Source organism: Amphibalanus amphitrite, unplaced genomic scaffold (assembly GCF_019059575.1).
Source record: "Amphibalanus amphitrite isolate SeventyFive unplaced genomic scaffold, NRLGWU_Aamphi_draft 000096F_arrow, whole genome shotgun sequence".
Classification (NCBI taxonomy): Eukaryota; Metazoa; Arthropoda; class Thecostraca; order Balanomorpha; family Balanidae; genus Amphibalanus; species Amphibalanus amphitrite.
The window spans coordinates 242,905-258,725 of NW_024881591.1; the positions used below are offsets into that span (position 1 = coordinate 242,905).

At 50.4% G+C, this 15,821-nt stretch overlaps 2 protein-coding genes across 2 annotated transcripts; both read right to left on the minus strand.

The window, feature by feature from the left end:
* Positions 1-138: 138 nt before the first annotated feature.
* Positions 139-8,974, minus strand: LOC122380322 (differentially expressed in FDCP 8 homolog). Its single transcript, XM_043363376.1, has 8 exons — positions 8,929-8,974; positions 6,470-6,620; positions 3,960-4,257; positions 3,063-3,227; positions 2,597-2,757; positions 2,068-2,181; positions 1,492-1,713; positions 139-1,161 (listed from the first exon to the last, which is right to left on the minus strand). Exons 2-8 carry the CDS (start codon positions 6,596-6,598, stop codon positions 649-651), a joined length of 1,602 nt encoding a protein of 533 aa, XP_043219311.1. The 5' UTR covers positions 6,599-6,620; positions 8,929-8,974; the 3' UTR covers positions 139-648.
* Positions 8,975-9,358: 384 nt separating this feature from the next.
* LOC122380323 (serine/arginine repetitive matrix protein 2-like) lies at positions 9,359-15,242 on the minus strand. Its single transcript, XM_043363377.1, has 4 exons — positions 13,454-15,242; positions 12,987-13,108; positions 10,510-11,486; positions 9,359-10,349 (listed from the first exon to the last, which is right to left on the minus strand). The coding sequence occupies exons 1-4, from the start codon at positions 15,080-15,082 to the stop codon at positions 10,261-10,263; spliced, it is 2,817 nt and encodes a 938-aa protein (XP_043219312.1). The 5' UTR covers positions 15,083-15,242; the 3' UTR covers positions 9,359-10,260.
* Positions 15,243-15,821: the final 579 nt, after the last annotated feature.

A 15,821-nucleotide genomic window follows, 5' to 3' on the forward strand; every position in this document is an offset into this window, starting at 1 on the left:
CCTGTATGTCTTGGCATTCATGATGACATGCTTTCACTTTAAAGTAAAGTGACGTGCTTTCAATTGAGTGATTTAGGTGATTAAGTGAAGGGGGAGTACATTTAAAACTGAAATTGACAAGGAAAAACAGAACTGGGCAATTGGTATATAAATATTTTATTGAGACTAAGAGCTTATTATGCAATCACTTGAATTAAAAAATAATAAATGATTAACATGCTCTGTTCATAATCAGTTTTACAATAGCACAAGACAGAGATTGGCTACAAATGAGAGGATCTCCAACGCATGCTTAGAGCAGCACATGATACCTCTAATTTGCTTAATACTCTTATTTGAACCCTTATTCGAAAAAGACTAGCATCACATACACCAATGCAACAAGGCATCCCTAAATATCACAAGGTAAGAATAACTGACTGGCTCGCGAGTACAAATCATGGATTAACACAGCCAATGTCCACCCACTGAACACAGGCCGGGACCACTCCAAACCACACAGCCAATACATTATATCGAACCCTTTCACCACAGCCAGCATCAGCCATCGAGTTCCTCCACAGCTGATCGACAAACACTGCCCACTCACCATCAAGCAAACCGACTCGTCCTCCACACGGCGACGGCGCTCCGTCCGCCCACGCACCCCTACCGGTGTCCTCTCGGCAGCGGCGGCGCCCCCGCAGTGCCCCGCGGCCCACTCTGTCCTCCCGCAGTGCCCCGCTCCGGGGCCTCCTCGGCTCCCTGCCGCCGCAGACCGCCCCGCTCGTCCCCCTGCACTCTCTGTTTTCTGACGGCACCGCGGCTCTCCTCCAGCGCTTCTGCCCATGTTTTCACCGCAGTCGTCCCTCCGGCCGCTCTCTCCGCTCCTCCGGCCGCTCTCTCCGTTCCCCCGTCCGCCCCGTCTGGTTCCGGCGCGCCCGCCGCCGCCGCCGCGGCCCCGGCGCCCGCCCGCTCGCCGTCCGGCCGCTCGCCGTCCGTCTCGCTCAGCCGGCGGGCGTCGAGCCGGGCGCAGCGCGGGCAGCGGCCGTCCCGGCGCACGTAGCAGTGCTGGTGCATCACCCGGCGGCAGCGCGGGCACGGCACCACCAGCGCGTCGAACGCGAACAGAACCTCGCTGGAGCTGCACACCTCACAGATGTGACCCTTGCCGCGACACGCCTGGGGGAGCGGAGGGGGTTAGTGTCTGGAACGAGCAGACGTCGTGGCTCAATAATCGAAAAAGCAGAGGCAAGTATAGTCGGGTGAACACTCCGACATTCCCTTCTTTAGCACATACACTTAAGAACGAAGTGAACGGAGCTTTATCGAACAGCAGATATATTTGCTGATTCAACAGTACTTTTATTTAGAAAGGGATTATTTTCACAACATGCAAGAAATCTCGTAAAAAGCCATCATTTACCGCTTAACAAAGGCGCAAAAGAACGTTTCATCGAACGACGGAGAGCCCTTATTTCCCGCTCCGGTTCCCAGACATTAAACACTGACCTCGCACTCTTCTCGGATGTGTCGGGCGAACTTGGCGTGCACCGCGAGCAGGAACTCCAGCAGCTCGCCGGTGGGCACCTCGCACAGGTCCCGCAGGCTGTACAGGTAGGACGTCTCCACAAAGTACTGACGCTCGCCGAACGCGCGCAGAATGCGGGCCTGCTGCGCGGCGCGACACGACATAAAGTACTGCTTCATCAGCAGCACCTCTTCCCGCAGCTTCTGTGGTGGGGTCACGGAGATGGGCGTCAGAGGCAGGCGGATAGGACTGGGAATGATAATAATCGAGCGACACAGATAACCGATGCTTCAGTTCGATTGCTTTGGTTTTGGAGGCAGTGCTGATGATGATGTAGCGATAAAAGACAATTTTCACTAACACGAAATCCAAGTAATTGAAAATATTCCAAATCAAAAGAAAAGTCACAGGGACATATCCGAAGCTCATAATTCAGGAAGAACAAATAACTACTTTGGTCGATGACCGACGCCTGTTTCGATATACTCGTATGATGTGAAAGCATTGAACGATTAAGACCTTAGAAGTCTGTGTAGCCAGCACCACAATGCACCCACTTTGATGTGTCGCAGCTCCTCCAGGAAGCTGAAGAGCCGAGGGTTGCACTCCTCCAGGTTAATGATGGGCTTATTACAGATGGCCTCCAGGAACTCCCGGCTGCCACACGACACCTGGGCGGACAGAATAAACGAAACTGAACAACAACGGATGGCTAGATGGAAAATATTGGTTTACTTCACAGAGAGTACGGTGGACACTGAAGAAGCTGTTGGTAAACAAGCTAGTAGATGTTCACTAGGTATAAGATGAGAGGGTATTTTATCCAGTCCTCCCCCTCCACATCAGCTGATGTACCGATTCCTTGAAACAAATCTACAAGGAATCGGTACATCAGTTAATATGCAGATGCAGACTATATCGCACTTCGTTACAACCACGTTTAGACGAACAAGACCCTAGAGGTGCCTCTAATAGGACACTGGAGTTCTTTCCGTGAAAGGCGCATTTCTCTCATCCATCGTACCCACAGCTCCCTTTCAGCACTCCCTTGGGGTGTTCCCGCGGTCACCGACCGGCGCCGCTCACCGGGTGTTTGTCAAAGCGCCAGTTGTGGACGATCCGCGCCGGGGTGACGGCCAGGTCGTTCCAGTGACACAGCGAACAGTAGTAGAGGCCCGTGTAGTCGCAGATCCGCGCGTGCAGCACCTCCGTGCCGGCCGGAAAACCCGGCGGATTCGGCTCCGGGACTGCGCAATGCAGATGGCAGGGTAGGTCAGGCAGATAAGTAGAGGTCGCAGTTGATCAGTAGGAGACGCTACCGAGAACAGCATACGCTAAATGCCAACAAAGTTGGCCACCGATGTCACCACCTATGAAACCAAATAGGACGCATTCGATCACTGATTCGTAATTACTGACTTCAAAGGGCAAGACAACAACGTCACTCCGCACATCCACGCTCTAGAAGAAAGTCATCACAAAACCAGTCAACAAGCAGTAACCACCCATCCCACCATCCTGCCGATGTCCTCCGCGCCGCGGTCTCACTGACCGATCATGATGACGCGCGCGCAGTCGGCGCAGCGGAACGACTGCGCGCCCAGGCCGCGCTCCGGCTTGATGCGCATCTCGAAGGTGGGGTTGTCCCTGACGCGCTCCACGGCGCAGTTGCGGTGGATCTCGGACAGGCAGCTCGAGTGCAGGTCGATGCCGCAGCCTGCCGGCCAGCGTCAGACTCGGCGTCAGAGCGTGATGAACAGAGGAGGCTAATCGCCCAGGGCGTCAGGCCAGGTGGAGGGGGGGGGGGGAAGGGCATGAAAAAACACAAGTCGGACAGCGGATGGGGCACAGCCACAGAGCAACAATGTGACAATGTCGGAAAGTTAGCCACGCAACGCAGGGGATGGTTTGTAGCGAACACTGCACCGGTGTTGTGAAGAATGCTTGAGCTCCAGTAGGTACTTTTAAACTGACACTGCGACGCTATTTACTACGCATATATACCTTACTGGGACGGCTTACTGATGTAAGTCGGAACCGTTTTACTGACCCAGGTACCAGTTCTGGTGATACCCATTATACTAATCCAGGCAGTGCTGCCGTGCAAAAACAAACACCATTATGTCGGGTCAGAGGCCATGACCTCAGGTCAGAGGTCACCCGAACATAATGGGTTTTGCCTTTATAGTTACGGCAGAGTGGTACCATTCTACTGACCCTGGCAGTGGTACCCTACTTCAACTGACCCCGGCAAAGGTACCGTTCTACGGATCCAGGCAGCGGTTCTACTGACCCAGGCAGTGGTACCAGCGGTTCTACTAGCCCCGACAGTGGTACCAGCTCAGCACTACTGACCCAGGCAGTGGTACCAGCTCAGCTCTACTGACCCAGGCAGTGGTACCAGCGGTTCTACTGACCCCGGCAGTGGTACCAGCTCAATTCTACTGACCCAGGCAGTGGTACCAGCGGTGCAACACCACCACGATGACGCCGGCACAGCCGTGGCAGTAGAGCCGGCGCTGGCCGATGCGCTGCGGCTGCAGCCGGTGGCCGCGCACCTCCAGCTCGCCGTCCGGCAGCGGCGGCTCGGGCCCGTCGCGCAGCTCGAGCCGCCGCAGCCGCAGCTCCACCAGCCGGCGCACCAGGGCGCGCCGCTCGTCCGAGCCCTGCGCAGACGCCAGGATCGACTGCTTGCACTCGGCCACCGCCTGGTCAATCTCCTCCTCCGTGGTCATCCCGAAATGAAACTGCACGACCCAACAGAGAGAGGGTTGGTCAGTGAGATAGCAATGTAACTGTAACAACACAAAAATGTATATGAAAAATCGCCAGTGTTTTGTATGTTTGATATTCCAAAAATTTCGGGACCTAACATCATTAACTACCAGGACATGACACGATAAACGTGTTTTATCCCGCACCGTAGACGTAGACAGTGTTTACTGTTTACTATTGCTTCACGTGCAAAGAGAGAAAATTATCAGATGTAATTTAATTGATTTCTTAAACGTCTAGACGATTAACAAACTGTTAAACGTTTAGTAGACATTTCGTCTAGTCTGAAATATGTCGTATTTTTATATAAAATATTTTTACCTTAACCCGGCAGGCGATGGGCCTACCAGCCACCTTCCGCGCGGTGGGGGGGGGGCATTTTTTGCCCCCCCCCCTCGTATCTCCGAAACTACTGGACGGATCCGGAAAATTCAAACGGCGTTCGATAGCCCTGTCAAATTTGTCGAGGAAAACCAAATTTCATTGACCTCGGGGTCACCGATGACGTCACAGGTCAGGTCAAAGATAAAATGTTTCACCGTTCACGGGGCTTCTAGGGAAAGTGCTATAACACCGAGTAAAACGCATTTTGTCGAAAATCAGCGATAAGGCGTCAGTTGTCTAGTACATATGTTGCTATTAGAGGTCACTGGTCATACCAGGCCAGGTCAGAGGTCAGGTCACCAAAGGTCACCAAGGGTCACCACATGAACCCAACTTTACTAAGGTTGTGCGATGCATGTTTTATGGCCAGTTTTTCATTTCCAACTCAATGGTATTGGTTATAAGACCATCAGGTACGGTTTAGGTCACTTTCTGGTGGAGGTCAGGTCAAGGTCAGGTCAAAAAAGGTCAAATTTCAAAGTTGATATTTTTGCATAAAATGGGTATCGATTCGATGCAGCTCGTCACGGGGAGTCTAATGGTGGTCTTCGTTTTGCGCTACGAGGTCTAGAATTGCTAAAAATTGAGTTTGAAAATTTGACGTCATCAATTTTGAACAGTTTTTTCGCTATAACTTGGCCAAAAAAAGAGGTATTGATCTCAAATTTGGTATGTAGATAGAAGGCGGTAAGGACTATCACATATATTCCGGTTTTTTCGAAATTCAAAAAACTTTTTGGATTTTTCGGCTATTATTTTCAAAAAATCTATTTTTTTGGTTTTTGGGGGTCAAAATAAAAAAAAAAATCAAAGTACTCGGCTTTTCCGGACAGTTTCGTGACTGTATTATTGTCACTTCGTCAGCGGCATACAAGTAATATAAACATTTTCGAAATCACATTTTCAAAACACAAGTAAATAAAGCGCACTCGCTTAAATCTACACACATTTTTCATTTTGACCCGCTTCCATCCAGACAAATCCTCACATACCCTCAGGTCATCCCTATATAGCAAAAATTATTAACAATAATTGTAACCATTTGCTGTGACACAACAATGTGATACGACATAATACCAGACCGTTACAAGACAGAGCCGCCAAATGTCACTACATGACTACACCTTACAACTTACATACAGCTTACATACTTACAACTTTCAATATACTTGCTGAGAACTATTAAAAAAAAAATCGAAAAACCGAAATAGCAGTTTTGTAGCCCTCTTGATTTCACACCTTTTTTTGTCTGAATCATTTTTCTGTATCTCTAAAGCTGTAGGCCTGACAGCTCTTCCCGCGAAACCTTTTTTTGGGGTCGAAAATGGCAAAAATGACGTCACTCTGACGTCATTAGCGGCCAACCTATCATAGCCTTTGGAACAATTTTTGGTCACCATGTGCGCTAGCTACTCCCGGGAGGGTACTGAAAGTTTGGTGACGATCGGCGCTGCGGTTCTCGAGATAAATCGAAAAAACTAAAGGGGGGGGCAAAAAATGCCCCCCCCCCACCGCCTGGAAGGTTAAACCACCTGAAAAATATCTGCGGTACTGGATACTATTATTAAACCGCTCGTAGGAAGAAAAATCTTTTAAACCTTTCGCCTATCGGCTCGACGTTTAAAAGATTTGTTCTACCTACTCGCGGTTTAACATATAAAAAACGATGCCTTCATGTGCAATTAGTGAGCATCAGAGCTACACGATCTCATTAGGCATCGAAAACCGCGGTATTTCTAACCCTAATAGTAAAGTGTCGTGAGTGTCCCCACCCGGTTTCTGGAGCTCCCGGCAGCTGACCTCGTTCCGCTCCAAGCTGCTGTCGGTCGAGCTACCGCTACTGCCCCGAGAGCGGCCGTCGGCGCCGCGACCCAGCCGCTCTTCATCCGACGGGTCCTCGTCGGGAAACGATCTTGGATGCAGAAACATGATGGCCAGACAGTGTGTTTCCCTGAAAAAGGCAAGGACAAGATAAGATGTCTGCTCAATGAAAATTTGTCAAATTGGTTGGAAAATATCTTGACTTAAAAGACAGTGTAGGTATGGCACCTTGGGGTTCGGATAATTATCATCAGTGAAGCGTGTCAGATGCAGATTGGGAGTGGATGGATCAGATGGATGGTGGATATCCTCCAGAGTCCAGTTCAGTGTGAAACCACTGGGCATGTGCATATTCTGATTACGAGCGAGCGAGCGCAGCGAGCGAAGCGAGTCTTTTCAATATAAGGGAAAAATCTCAGTATGAGCGGCCCGGCCCGGCCCGGCCCGGCCTGTAACGCTTTTGAGAGGCTTATATCTCAGCAACCGCTGGACCGATTGGTCTGCGGTCTTTTTTGCTGGGTAGCCCCATCCCTTCTACCCCGTAATTGACTACTTTTGATACATCTCAGTGACCGTCGTGGCACGTGCCACGTGAAAAGTCAAGGGTGTTCAAGCTGTTTTGCAAAAGTAGTGATTTTGAGAGGCTCATATCTCAGCAGCCGCTTAGGCGATTGACTTGCGGTAATTTTTATAGGGTAGCAGCATCCTTTCTACCAAAAATAGGATAATCTCGATGCATGTGGGTCACCCCCAGTGCACGTGCAAAATACAACAATAAGAGGTGTCAAATTTGTTCCCATTTTGATAACTCGGTAATTACTGGGGCGATTTTGCTGAAACTTGGCATACAGGTAGGCACCCACCAGGCAATGCATTCCCATGTGTTGCGGTTAAGGTGCTACTGCACGTGCGCACGTGCAGGGGGCGCTTCCAGATCTCGAGAACGGCTGGGCCGATTGCGCTCAAATTTGGTACACGGTTGGAGACCGGTTAGTAGGCTGCCGTGCAAAAGTCAGTTTAGACCCCGTTTGCACGTGCGCACGTGCAGAATGCCGCTTCCAGATCTCAGGAACGGCTGGGCCGATTGCGTTCAAATTTGGTACACCGCTAGCGACCGGTTAGAAGGGTGCTTTGAGCAAGCCCGTTGGAAGTACCCTCTCGCCCTTCCGCACGTGCAGGGCTCACTATCTCGCTCGCCCGTTCTTCGCCCAAAAGGCGTTTTACTGGTAAATAGTTGTACCTATGGTACAGAACTGAGCTGCAAAGCTGCTATATCACCCTCATGGAGTGACCCTAGTTAGTGCTGTTAACATGAGTGTGTGCATGTAGCATGTATATGATGCTTCTAAAATGTCACTCTTGTGTCAGCTTACTAATTTTCTCACAAATTTTACAAAAATAATGCTTCTCCAAAAACTTGTCAACTATCAACAATCAAAAATGTTATTTTACCACAGAATGCATGCTGCAATTTGTGAACTTTGGAATTGGAAGGGTTCTGGTGGATGATTACCAAAGCAAGTAAGATCGTCCATGATGTAATAAGAAGTTATTCCAGTCAAATATCATATTGCACAATTCAATGCCAAACGCTAATATATACATCAACCATGTAGTTTTCTGGCAGCATATCCCAGTCGGGGAAACTATGGTAAAATCTGCTATTTTTAGCAGTCTGCTATTTTTAGCAGAAATCTGCTAAAAATGGGTACGCATGTGACGTCATCGTACCCAAATATAGCAGATTTGGGTACGGCCCCCGACAAAAGCAGATCTGCACCCTAATTGAAGCAAATGCGCATCAAATGCCTGGCAGATTCATGATTAGAATAGTGCTGAGAATGTCCTCTGATATTTTTGTTCAGATCCGACTATTTTTAAATAATGAATTTCAAAATAGTCGGATCTGAACAAAAATAGCAGAGAACACTCTCAGCACTATTCTCATCATGAATCTGCCAGGCATTTGATGCACATTTGCTTCAATTAGGGTGCAGATCTGCTTTTGTATGGGGCCGTACCCAAATCTGCTATATTTGGGTACGATGACGTCACATGCGTACCCATTTTTAGCAGATTTCTGCTAAAAATAGCAGACTGCTAAAAATAGCAGATTTTACCATAGTTTCCCCGACTGATCCGAATAAAATGCTTTATGAGAAAACAAATTTTATTTTGCGTCATTAAGTACCTTGAGGAAATTGGGCAGTTGGGGTTATTAAAACAAAATCAATAAGATAACTCAACTAAAATGCGATTGTGAAAATAAACATTGACATCCTGATGCTCACTTCACCAACAAATTAGAAATTGAAATGGAGTGAAATTTACAACTAACTTGAAACCTTTACCGTTTGGTGTTAGTGTTTCCTGTTTGTATTCCCGCCCAGTTCCCATCCCTCGAGACTACCCGAATAATAATAAAATATCGATATTACTTAATACGAGATTAAATGGCTGGGCGACGAAAAAACATACAATAACACTCCTAACTTCACCCGCCCACTATCTCTAATGCTTTGTCTAATGCACAGTGAATTACAAAGCAAATAAATATTTTTTTCAGTTTCGAAACTGATGCGCCGTTAATGGCTATCATTACACAAGCAGCTAAAATGCTGTCATCCAATGAGCAGCTTCACTAACCTGCAGCTATAATGGATAAATCGGGATAAGGTATTAACCCGGTTTACATTGCATATTTGACGAGGCTCTAGCTCGTTAATTTGGCGATAATTTCGATGCAGTGGTCTTCAAATATTTAGAGGGGATCATTTTGTAAATTGTTCAGCACCATTGGCATCTTTTGCAACATCACGGACGGAGATATAAGCTTGCAACAAACCCTATGTAAACGCGTCTATTATTTCCATAGCCATGGATTTGGATTGTATGTCAAATATTTATTCAGACGATCAAAAAGATGACATCACTTTGCCCATACTTCCAAGGCATTCTTTTATTTTCACATCTCACAGACAAATATTTGAGATTTTTTATTTCTTCATCATGACGTTAGCCGGCCAGAATGATAGACAGGGTACAGGGATGCCTATCACTCAACAAAATATCGCTCTGTCCAAGGCTCTGTCACTAATCTGGAAATTAGGCGTGCTATCAGTTAAAACAATTGCTATGTTAGTAGCAATTATCCTGCCTTTCATTTCAATTTTGGTTTTAATTCGTCTGTTTTGTAACAATGGCATGCGGCTGAGCGCCCAGAAACAGTCGCTCGGACATATGTTACAACATTTACTTATTCCATGGCATAATTGAATAGCAGGTCCACATTCGATAGACGGTAGGTCTTCCCTATCTCTCAGTAATAGCATTTCGAGCAGGCTGCACTGCACATACCTAAACTCAATACCTACCTACCTATGCTATTCATGCCTGGTCATTTTAAATTTTAATATCAGGTGCACGGCAACTCTGCATGCATAACAAAAGTGATTCGCAAATTTGCTAGAATCACTTATCACTTCACACTGCCACTAACCGTGCCTAAAGCCAAGAGCTACAGCTATAACAATAACAATTAAACATAAAATCAACAAACAATATCTATTTGACATACTTATAAGTTTGCATTACCTCCCTTGTTGCCGAGTCGGTAAAGCGACAGTAAGCATTTTTAGAGAGCGACCTGGGTGACCGGTTTGACCTCAGCAGGACACCGCCCTCAGCCATCAGGTCACCAGTCACCCCCGGTCAGCACTCGGGTCAGCACCCCAGTAGCGATGCGTCAGCGTTTGAAGGGCAGTCGTCCGTCAGCAGCCGCTGCCGCGCCGACTGCGGTCGGCCTCCGCCTCTGAGCCGGAGTCGGCGGCCGTCTGACTTGGTGGAATGGAGCGGAAACCTGCATTAAAAAAAAAAAACATCATTAGGCATTGGTCGCAAGGTGAATGCAAGGTTTTGTCTGTCAATGCCATGGTGTGATTGCCAATCCTTACAGCATAATAAGGGTAATAAAGGTACTAATTTGTAATTTGTAAGAGCTCGTTTCCGATCGCACTGACCTTTGACGACCGGCTGGGCGGTTCTCCAGCCGACGGGTACGGAGAAGGCCGTCCGTTTGAAGAGGCCCGGGTAGCGGCCCGGAGCGGCGGCCGAGGGGGCCTGGGTCACCCCGGCCGGCCGCCAGGCACCGCCCGTGCCGACCGTCTCCGTCGCCTCGGCACCGGAGCCGCGCCGACCCGTCACCGCTCGCGGCGGTTCCGCGCCACCCGTGACGTGTGGATCGCGAGCACCACCGGACAGGCGCCGCGGCCGTGACGCCGCGAGGTCACCGTTCTGCGTGAGGTCAGTCGGCGGCGGAGAGATGCTGCTCCTAGCACGGCGAGCAAACTCCCTCTCCGGAGAACCGCGGACGTTTCCGAACCGATAACGAGGGGCTCTTCCCTCAGGGCTGACGGAGGATCGCTCTGCCCTCTGGAGCAGTCTCCTAGCCGCCGACCTGGCGGTGGCTCTCTCAGCCGAGCGAACATAGCCGATCCCCGTCTCTCGATCGGGAGAGCTCTCCATCGACCATCGGTTGTAGCGTTCGGTAGACCGAGACGAGGTCCTCTCGACAGAGCGAGACGAGGTCCTCTCGACAGAGCGAGACGAGCTCCTCTCGACGGAGCGGGAGGACACGCGCCGGGCGGAGGTCATGTAGTTCCTCTCCGACGGCCGCTGAGCCCCGTCCTGGTCGTCTGACTGGTCCTCAGCTCGCTCTCTGGAGCGGGAGGAGCCCTGCTCCGATCCTCTGCTCCAGGATCTCCCCGCTGAGCGGAGAGCGCTCCGCTCGGTGGGCCGGGAAGTGACCCCGCTGGCGGCGGTGACCCGGCCCGGCTCGTCCTCTGGGAGGGAGTCGGAGCGGCGGCGCCGACTCCCTGGGGCGGCACACACCACGTAGTCCTCATCCTCCATTAACTGGATCCGGTGTCCGGGGCTGTATCCGGTCCACGAACCCAGCTGCACCTTCGGCGGGGTCCACCGATTCTTCGTAACCACCCTGGAAAAAGAGGATTTAAGTCGTCAGCTCGAGAACGGTAACAATACCTATTTGGCGCTCGAAGCTGGAGAAATGTTACGCGTTGCAGTCTAAATAAATGCAGACGCTTGCTGCTAAATGTGCGCATCTGGCAGAACAATTAACATACCAAATATCTTATCCGTAACGTTATTTGTCTGCGACGCATTTAACCCGCTCCCCACTGGGGTCTGTGTATAACACGCCCTACTGGGGGGGGGGGGGGGCTATTCATAGCCCCCCTCCTAACTCCGAAACTACTGGACCGATCGTCAAAATTCAAACGGCGTCTGATAGCCCCGGAAAAACTGTCGAGCGAAACCTAATTTCATTGACCTCGAGGTCACCGATGACGTCACAGGTCAGGTCAAAGTAAAAATTATTAGCATTTTGGCTTGTTCACATTTTGGGCTCTGGCCGCCGTCTTACAAGTCAGATCAGGCTCATTTTTGGTTTCCACACTCGTGAACAGATGCTCTAGATACCTTGAGGGTACCAAACTTGTACTTTGATTTTCAGGTCAGGGTCAGGTCATCACAGGTCACGGAAATATTATATCATGCGTCGGTCACGTGACACATGTTTTATGGTCCATTTAGGCCATATATTTCGAATTTGATGTCGTCTGTGACATTCGAGGTCATTTTGAGTCGAATTTAGCTTAGGTCAGGTCACTTTCAGGTCAAAAAAGGTCATTTTTTGAAGTTAAAATTTTTCAACAAAAAAGGTGTCTATTGGATGCAGTTTGAGCTCAGGAGCACGATGGTGCCATTTATATTGGTGTACGATGTCAAATACGTACTGAAAAATTGATTTGAAAAATTAATAATTGGGAATTTTTTGCAATAATGCGTATAACTTGGCCATTTTTGAAGATATTTAGCTAAAACTTGCTAGAGTTAGTCATAATCATGCATTCTGTCACATGTATTCCGGTTTTTTCTAAAAGTCAAAAAATTTTGGAAAAATATATAAAAATATAAATTTTGAATATTATTATGAAAATTTTCAAAATTTTCAAAATTTTGAAAATCCGAAATAGCAGTTTGATAGCGCGGTCAATTCTGAGTCCTTTCATGCAAAGAAATTGGATCTAGCTTAAAAACTGAGCTCTTGGGAGCGATTGCCGTGGTTCAATGTTTTGCGTCGAAATTGGACGAACATGACGTCACTCTGACGTCATTTCCGACCGACCTATGATAGCTACGAAGTTTAAATTTTGACACAAGGTGTCAAATTGATGCAGCCGAAGTTACTTAAAGTTTGGCGTCGATCCGTCAAGCGGTTTGGAAGTTATTGTAGAAAAACGGGAGGGGGGCTATAAATAGCCCCCCCCCCCCCAGTTGGGCGCGGGTTAAAAATGAAAAAGATTTAACTTTAAATGATGGTAAAAGGGCTGTTTGTTCCAAGATTTGTTCATTGTTGTTATTTAGTTACGTATGTAGGTTGACAGTAGTCAATTAATTGTAAAAGTTAATTTACCTTTTATTTGTTTGCTGTTTTTCGGGAGCTCTGTTCTCCTTAGCCGTTTTCTTCTCGGGTTCATTAGTTTCGGGGCGGTCGTTTTCGCCGTTCACACGGGCTTCTGCGGCGAGACTTGTTGCCTGAAATGTACGGTAGATAAACGTTTTAGACAAGTTGCCCGTCTGGTAGTCGCAAACGGGTTAGCGAGAAATTAATATATGTTAGCAATTATGTCGTATTAATGAAACATAATCCCGTCATGCCATTAAATGTTGTTTTATTGCCCTTGCCATTAGGGAAATAAAATGAAATAATTATACACAATGAACACAATAAACGCAATAAACGAACAATAAAAATAACCACCACATATAGGCATGCCTACCTACTGGCGCCATCCAAGTGTTACAAATGTAATGGAATGTGACAAGAAAAAACATTGTTTTGCTGCCCAATCTAGAATAAGGACGGATTTACTGAGTTACCTGCAGCTTCGCGTATGTTGCATTCCGTTCGGCTGAAGTCCGACGTCGACGGTGCTTCTCCGATCGGCTCTCCGACTCGGAACTTGTGCCACGATCATGCTCCTGGGAGAAATTCTGCTGAGCTCGCTCAGCCAGGTGGCTCGTGACCACAGCGGCATTGCTGATGCCTGGTGGGGGCGCCTGGCTCTCCGTGCTGTCCTCAAACTCCCCGAAAACGTCCTCCGACTGTGACCCCGCTCTGTCCGCGGCGCTGCGCCGGTCTGAGAGCGACTCGGACGGATAGTCTGCATCCCCGGCCTCAGACTGCTGGGAGAAGCTGGCGTCGCTGGCCGCCCGGCCCCTCAGGAGCGGCTCCGGACTGGGAGACTTCTCTCGGGCTCTCGAACTCAGACTGGACGAGAGCCGACAGGGTGAGCGCTCAGGGCTGGGCGCTGGGCTTCTGCGCTCAGACTCAGGACTTGAGACCAAGGTTCTTGGTTCCGGTCCAGGGCTCGAAACCAAGCTTCGTGTTGCCAGCTGAGAGTTTGAAGTCACATTCCTTCGTGCCTGTTCAGGACTTGAAACCAGGCTTCTGGGCGCCGGTTCAGGGCTTGACACCAAGCTTCTTCGCTTTGGTTCAGAGCTCGATGCTAGGCTCCGTGGTGCCGGCTCGGAACTTGAAGCCTGACTTCTTCGCGTCGGTTCAGGGCTTGAAACCAGGCTTCTAGGCGCTGGTTCAGGACTTGAAGCGTGACTTCTTCGCGTTGGTTCAGGACTCGAAACCAGGCTTCTGGGCGCCGGTTCAGGGCTTGAAATCAGACTTCTGGGCGCCGGCTCAGGGCTCGTCGCCAGGCTCCGGTGATGTGACGAGCTGTAACTTGGTGTCAGGCTTGGGCGTCTCGAGTTCGAATCGAGTGACTCTGACTCGAACCTCTCCAGTCGGCTGGACGTTTCCGACTCAAACCGTTCTTCAGAGTCTGACACGGATTCATATTCAGCTTTAGGCCGTGGGTCCTCGTCATCGACACTTATCTCATCTTCACCGTTTTTACCGTTCTCCCGATAACTATTTGACGAGTTATTGTATCCACCGTCCTGCGATAGGTTTCGGGGCTGTCTTTCTGCCTTCTCGACTCCAGTATATCTTTCCTGTTCAGCCGGAGCCGACCGTTCAGTCGAGTCTCTCGCCTCCCTAACCCGCCCCAGTTCCGGCTGATGTTCGGCAGCAGAAAGAGGTCGCGAGTCACTCTCGCTGGACTGGCTGCGGGACAGGGAGAGTCGCGGGGCCGGACTCGGCGCGCCGGGCGGAGGTGACCGCGGCTCCGACTCCGACTCCGAGTCTCTCTCCGGCTGCGGCTCCGGCTCCGGCTCCGGCTCCGGCTCCGGCTGCCGGACCGGAGCCGGTGCCGGCGGAGCGGGAGCCCGCCGTTTTCTGGCGAACAGCGCCGTGTCGATGTCCAGGTCGTCGTCGTCGAACTCGGAGGGCGGCGGCCCGAAACGGTCGGTGCTCGGGGGCGGTGAGCTGTACCGTGTCCGGGCGGACTGAGAGGGGTGCCAGCGGCCGGGGCCGGGCCGAGAGGCCGGCGCCGCGGCTGTCCTCGGCTCCGACAGTCCGGGACTGGAGGGGGCCCCAGACGACGGCAGCGCCATCGTCCTCTTGGGGCCGGTGCTCGCGCTAAGACCTGGCAATGATATGGATGACGCGATTAAACGACGATCAGATATGAGATAAAGCGGGCAAAAATCGCTTGGTGTTTGATTGTATTGATCTGATCACATGATAGCGCCTTATACCTATCAGAGCTTGTCCGATGTATGCTGATGAACAATTTAGGGCACCAAAATGACTGACCCAGCCGAAAGATAATGTATGTGTTTGTGTGTTGGGATGGGGAGCGGCCACCAAGGTGATTTACGCGGCCATTGCTTTCCAAGCGCCGTCATAAATGTTATGTTATATAAGACGAGAGCACGGAGAGTCCCACTGGACTCACTCACCGACCGCGGGCAGCCCGGCCCCCCGGCGGCTGAGCGCAGCGGCAGCCTCCGGTCTCTGTTCCCGGGGGACAGGGTCGGCCTCGGCGGGGGGCGGGGCCGCGCTGACGCCCCGCCCCGTCCGCGCCGGGGGCGGGGCCGGGGCGCGTCGTTTGCGGGCCGGCGGGGCCGCTGGTTGGCGCCGGTGTCCGCCTCCGGTGGTGCCATCCGACACCCCTCCCTCCGTCTCGAGTGACGTCCTCCTCTCGGCGGCCTCATAGGACGACGTCGACAGCCGCCTGTCCAATGACTGACTGAGAACGGACGGCGGGAGACGGGGATTGGCGTGGGGCAATTTGATTCGTGGTCAATATAGAAGGCAGCAACATAATGCAGAATGGAGGCGATGAACGAG